Source organism: Bos taurus, chromosome 16 (assembly GCF_002263795.3).
Source record: "Bos taurus isolate L1 Dominette 01449 registration number 42190680 breed Hereford chromosome 16, ARS-UCD2.0, whole genome shotgun sequence".
NCBI lineage: Eukaryota > Metazoa > Chordata > Mammalia > Artiodactyla > Bovidae > Bos > Bos taurus.
The window spans coordinates 3,772,033-3,778,542 of record NC_037343.1 but is presented as its reverse complement, the minus strand read 5'-3'; the positions used below and the strand labels follow the sequence as shown (position 1 = coordinate 3,778,542).

The 6,510-nt window shown below is 42.7% G+C and overlaps 1 protein-coding gene across 1 annotated transcript; it reads left to right on the top strand.

Annotated features, from left to right (window-relative positions):
* Positions 1–460: 460 nt before the first annotated feature.
* CTSE (cathepsin E) lies at positions 461–6,086 on the top strand. The gene is made up of 3 exons (XM_059875854.1): positions 461–466; positions 3,022–3,205; positions 5,800–6,086. The coding sequence occupies exons 1-3, from the start codon at positions 461–463 to the stop codon at positions 6,078–6,080; spliced, it is 471 nt and encodes a 156-aa protein (XP_059731837.1). The 3' UTR covers positions 6,081–6,086.
* Positions 6,087–6,510: the final 424 nt, after the last annotated feature.

Here is a 6,510-nt window from a genome sequence, read left to right as displayed (position 1 = left end):
CTTGGGCTTCAGAGATGGAAAGCAGAGCTCATAGCAGCACTGAAGAGACTTTCTAGATTTCTGGCTGGTCAGGGCAGAGCTGACCTCGTCCCAGGCCCCCTGCTCCTACTCCAGAGCTAACATGTGAGCCAGTGGTAGCTGCTGTGACAGACGGTGTGCCTTGAGCTGCGGGCCCCCTCATTGTTGACTTAGAAGCAGTGAGAGAACTGGGTAGCTTCCTGTTCTCCTTCAACCTGGAGGACTGAACTCTCCCTTCCTTTCCCACTTGACCTCTGTCTTCCCTTGCTGGCTGCCCAAACTGTAGACCTGAGGCTGTAGCACCAGGGCAGAAGCAACATCCCAGAGTCCTCTGTTAGTCAACACCTACAGCTTCATAGAGTCAGAAGTCTGGAATGTAATTCTTCCTGCATACAGCTCCTAATGACTCTGTTCCCTTATAAAACCTTGACTGATACAGATAATGAAGGTATGACAAAAATATGTCAAAATTTGTGCATGCACCTAATGTAGTCCTTCAAGAAACAACTATAGCCTGAAATGTGTATATTAGAAAAGCTGAAAATCAATGATCTCAGCATCTATTTCAAGTAACAAATAATTAAGAAAACAAGAGAACAGATAAAGAAGAGCAAATCAAACCCAAAGAAAGTAGAAGGAAGAAAATAATAATAGGAAGAGTGGAGCATTCATAAAATAGAAAAGTCACACAATAGAGAAAAATCAGCAAAGCCAAGAATGAGCTCTTTACAAAGATTAATCAAACTGGTAGTCAAAGTCAAAGTATCAGTCGCTCTGTCGTATCCAACTCTTTGTGACCCCATGGACTGTAGCCCACCAAGCTCTTCTGTCCATGGGATTTCCCAGGCAAGAATACTGGAGTGGGTTGCCATTTCCTTCTACAGGGGATCTTCCCAACCCAGGGGTCGGCAAAACTGTTCAAGAAAGAAAAAAGAAAAGAAAACACACTACACAATATTAGACATAAAAAGTAATACATTACTAAAGACCCTACAAACATTAAAATGATAATAAGAGGATATCAAGAATAATTTTATTTCTGCAAATTTGACAATTTTAAAAATTGGCAAATGCCTTGAAAAATAGAGCCTATCAAAATTGACACAAGAAAAAAATTAGAAAATATGAATACTGCAATAGCCATTTAAACATTGAATGAATACTGCAATATCTACCTAAATGTTGAGTCTACTATTTAAAATATTTCCACGAAGAAAACTTCAGGTCCGGGTAGCCTCACTGGTAAATTCCTTCAAACATTTAAGGAAGAAATAGCACCAGTCTTACACAAACTCTTCCAGACAATTGATAAATAAGGGACATTTCAAAGCTCATTTTATGAGGCCAGCAAAGGACATCATAAGAAATGACAATTACAGATCAGTCTCTTTCTCACAAATATAGATGAAAAGTTTTAAACAAAATATTAGCAAACAGAAACTGTATTTGTTTGTCAAAAATCGCTGAACTGTACACTTAAAAGGGTGAATTTTAATGTGTATGCATATCTCAATAAATCTGACTTCTAAGAAAGGAAAAAATGAATCAATTCACCTGTTATCAAACTTCCAATAGATTGTAGATATATATAAATGTGAAAGTAAAACAATAAAGGTTTCAGAAAAAAACAGGACAATGTTTTGATGACCCTAAGGTAGGCAAAAATTTCTGTAACAAGTTTTAAAAACTACTAATTATTAATATAAGGGTAAAAATTGATAAATTTGACTACATAGAAATTCATATATTCTGTTCATCAAAAAAAAAAAAAACCCACCATTAAGAGAGTGAAAACACCAGCCACAGTCTGGGAGAAGATGTTTATAATCCATATATCCAACAAAGCACTTGATTCAGAATAAAGACCTCCTACTAATCAATACGATTCTTGGAGATAACCCACTTCACAAGAGAGAATATCCAAATGTCTAATTTATTAGTCATCTGGAAACACAAACTACAACCTCAGTGCCTCCCACTGCATTTCACTAAAAGACTGAAGGGGGAGAGACAGGCAATATCCAGTATTGGTGAGGATATGGATCAACTGAACCCTTCAAAACATTGCATATTGGAAACATCAAGTGATACAATCACTACGGAAAACTCTGTCACATTCACTCAAAAGAAACACTTGCAAACCCTATCATCTAGCAGTTTTACTTCTAGCCATATATCTAACAGTAATATGTACACAGGCATGCGTGCTCAGCTGCTCAGTCATGTCCCACTCTTTGCAACTCTGTAGCCTGCCAGACTCCTCTGTCCATGGGATTTTCCCAGCAAGAATACTGGAGTGGGTTGTCATTTCCTCCTCTAGGGGAATCTTCCAGACCCAGGGATCAAACTGGCATCTTCTGCACTGGCAGGCAGATTCTTTACCACTAGGTCACCTGGGAAGCATGTTCACCAAAAGTCAAGCAGCTCTGTTAGCACTAGTCAAATACAGGAAACACCTCCAATATCCATTGATGGTAGAATGGATAAATAATGCCAATACGTTCATACCAGGGAATACTAAAGACAACGAAAATTCAACAGCATGCAATAACACCATGTTGAGTAACAAAAGCTAGATACAAAAGAATTCATACCGTATGATTCCGTTCATACGAAATTCAAAAATAGGCAAAGACAAGTATAAGCCGTTAGAAGCCAGGGGGTTGATGGCTTCTAACAGCCAGTAATAACTGGTTGCTCTTAAGGAAAATCACAATTGAAGGGATGCGTGATGGGCCTTCTGGGGAGGGAGTTGTAATGTCTTATTTCTCAATTTAGGAGCTTGATTATGTGTGTGTATAGTTTATGAAAGTGTATATTTGTGATTTCTGTATTATACATCAATAAAAAATGTTTGCATAGAAAAGTGAATGGAAACACGGAGAAAACATTTAATCAAGCAAAGTTGAGTAGGGGAAGAATTCGCTTTAGCCACAGAGGGAGACTGCACTATTTACAAGAGATCCCCTCTATGATTCTCCTTCAGGCTTCACCATTACATAGGACTGGCTGCGGTCAGCCAGCAGTTTGAGAGAGTGTCATAGAGTGACCACGCATGCAGAGTCTGATGGGATTCGGGGCCTGGGATACCCCTGCTTGGCCGCAGAAGGGGAGACCCTGGTGTTCAACATGACAGCTGAGGAGCTGGTGAATCTATCCGTGTTTACTGTGTGTGTGAACAGGGAAGGCCTGTGAGGCTCACCAGATTAAGGTTACAACCACAGGGAAACAGCATGTCTAGACTTCAGCAGTCACAGTCCCTGGGTTAGAGCTCTGGCTTGGGCTAGTACCAGCTGTGTGATTTGGGGTGAAACATAGTCTCTCTGAGTATTGAGAAAATGGGGTTTGCCTCATAAAGTTGTTGAGGAAAAGACTTTGTAACCAGTACCACACTAGACTAATTGAAGAAATCCCTGGGATTAGACATTTATTTATGTAGTGAATAAATATTTATCAAGCCCCAGTTGTGTGCTGACCATGTTGCTAGTCACTGGGAACACAATGAAACAAGGAAGACAGTCCCTGACCTCAAAAAGCTTAATTCCAATGGGAGAAGGTGGGGAAAAAATTCAAAAGCTAGCTGACAATAAAATAATGCACATTAATGGATGGAATAACAAGTAATATACATACAATAGAATATTGGGCTTCCCTAGTGGCTCAGTGGTAAGGAATCTTCCTGCAATGCAGGAGACAAGGGAGTCGAGGGTTTGATTCCTAGGTCAGGAAGATTCCCTGGGAAGGGAAATGGCAACCCACTCCAGTATTCTTGCCTGGAGAATCCCATGGCCAGGGGAGCCTGGTGGGCTACAGTCCATGGGGTTGCAAAGAGTCAAACGTGACTAAAGCAACTTAGCACACACAATAGAATATTATTCAACCTGAAAGAGGAAGAAAATTCTAATAGTATGAAACAAACTTGTCACCAAAAAAACAAAAAAACAAGGACTGTACCGTTTCACTTATCACACCCCAAGTAGTGAAAGTAGAAATAGAAAGTAGAATGGTGGCCCCCAGAGACCAGGGAAGGGACAAGTGGGAAGTTATTGAATGGGTGTAGAGTTTCAGTTTTACAGGATGAAAAGCTTCTGGGGATTGGTTGCACAACCATGTGGTATGCTTAACACTGTTGAACTATACTCTTAAAAATGGCTTGATTTTATATGTGCTTTGCCAATTTATACAATTTTTATTTTTTTATACAATTTTTAAATTGCATGTTGTAGCTGGAAAAGGTCATGAGACTCACCTGTCTCTGGGCACACTTACCTGGGGTCCCAGGAAGGTCAGGGAGAGATTTCTTACCTCTGACTGCTTCCCAGGGAGACTTGTCCTGAGCTTATCCTATTTCAACTGAAACCCAGTTCCCCCCTCACCTCTCCCATTTGGAGAGCCTTAAAACTCCTTACTCATTCAAATAATCACTGGAAGGACTGATGCTGAAGCTGAAATTCCAATACTTTGGCCACCTGATGCGAAGAGATGACACACTGGAAAAGACCCTGATGCTTGGAAAGATTGAAGGCGGGAGGAGAAGGGGATGACAGAGGATGAGATGGTTGGATGGCATCACCAGCTCAACGGACATGAGTTTGAGTAAACTCCGGGAGTTGGTGATGGACAGGGAGGCCTAGCCTGCTGCAGTCCATGGGCTTGCAAAGAGTTGGACACGACTTGGTGACTGAACTGAACTGAATTGAAAACTCCTTAAAACAGCTTCCTCTCCAGCCTGGCTGCAGTAGGGACCATGCCTGAGCAGAACTGGGAGTAAGAGGGCAGGTTGTCTGGACACCTCCACTTTCTCCTTTCAGAGCTTCCTGCTCCCTTTCAGCCTGGAATGAAGTAAACTGTGATGGAAAATAGAAGACTTTGCAATGAGATTGACCTGGACTCAAAGCCCCCAGCTTACATTACTTCATCTCCCTGAGCCCCATTTTCCTCAAATGGACACTAGGTTGACATGAGAATTAATAAGATCAGGCAGGGAACATTCCTAGCATGGCGCCTTGCATAAAGGCCATTAACAAACGTCAGTTCGTCCACTCTCGCACCTCTAAAACCACTTTCCTTAGTTTTCCACAAATGCCCATTTCCCCTGCCCCTTTACTGCTCTGCATATAGGGCCCCAAGTTTCGTATTTCACTGATCCTTTTCCTCCTGAAAACAAATCAGTTTTAGGTCCTATTCCCCAGGATCCTACTAGGTGGTGGAACACATTCTAAAAAATAAACACGATATTAATAAATATTCAAGCTCCAGTGAGTCATGTTGATTTCAAATAGCATTTTTGCCTAACACAAAGGAGTGGATAATGTGGAAATCCCAGGCACCACTACAAGAGTGGGGAAGATATTTGGAGCAAAGGGATATTGGGGGCATGCCACATGTCACATGGTGAATGTACATCCCAGGATGGTGCTGGCCTTGGTCCTACATGAGTTTGGCATGACCAGACCTGTGGTTTCCATTTTTCACCTCCCTACCCATCTATCAGAGAAGCAGGAGGATATTCACGAATCACTGAGCAGAGCTGTTTCTTTTTCTTTCTTTTTTTCCCGTCAAAGGTTCAGGCTGATCAGCTTACAGCTGTCACTTGTAACTTGTCAACCTACAGCTGTCAGAAGCCCTCATCTCAGAGGGTAGGCTGACATTTCTGCCTGTCTCGGTACTTGCTGTGAGTGACCAAACCAAGAAGCAGAGTCCTGGCTGAGGCTCAGCTCTCAGGTTTTCCAGCGGCCCTTCCTTGACAATCTGCCCTTCTTTCCATGTGGTGACATGGAGGTGGTGCAGGGAGTGAGCTGATTTTCAGAGGCTATGACCATTCCTGTCTCCCTGGGGACCTAAGTTGGGTTCTAGTCACCAAGCAAGGGCTTCCTAGGTGGTTCAGTGGTAAAGAATCCACTTGCCAACGCAGGAGACTTGGGTTCGATCCCTGGGTCGGGAAGATACCCTGGAGAAGGAAATGGCAACCCACTCAAGTATTCTTGCCTGGGAAATCCCATGCACAGAGTTGCCTGGTGGGCTATAGCACATGGGGTTGCAAAGAGTCAGACACGACTTAGCGACTAAACGACAACACGAGCAAGCAAGGCTCCTGGCAGATTGCAGTGGACACATAAGGATCCTCCACAGAGTGGTCACCAAGAGGGGAGAACACAGAGCAGGCAGAACTCAAATCTGATGAACGGAGTTGACTTGAATGAAACTACTGGTCACTGGGGAAGATTCCAGAAGCTGGTTGTGTGAGGCTAAAGGTAAGATGTGAGCAGAGGTGCAGGGCAGGACAGCAGGCACACGGCACCAACTCTCAGCTCCTTTCCTACACGTGTGGTGCATCTTCCATTCAACAGACAGTAAATACTAACACTCAGCCAACTACTCATTCAACACAAATGAACATGAAAGACAGGGGCTAAGTGACATGGGGTGCAGAAATAAGCTGGACTCTGATTTTGCCTTCGTAAAGCACTGCAGAAGAGGAAACATATGGAC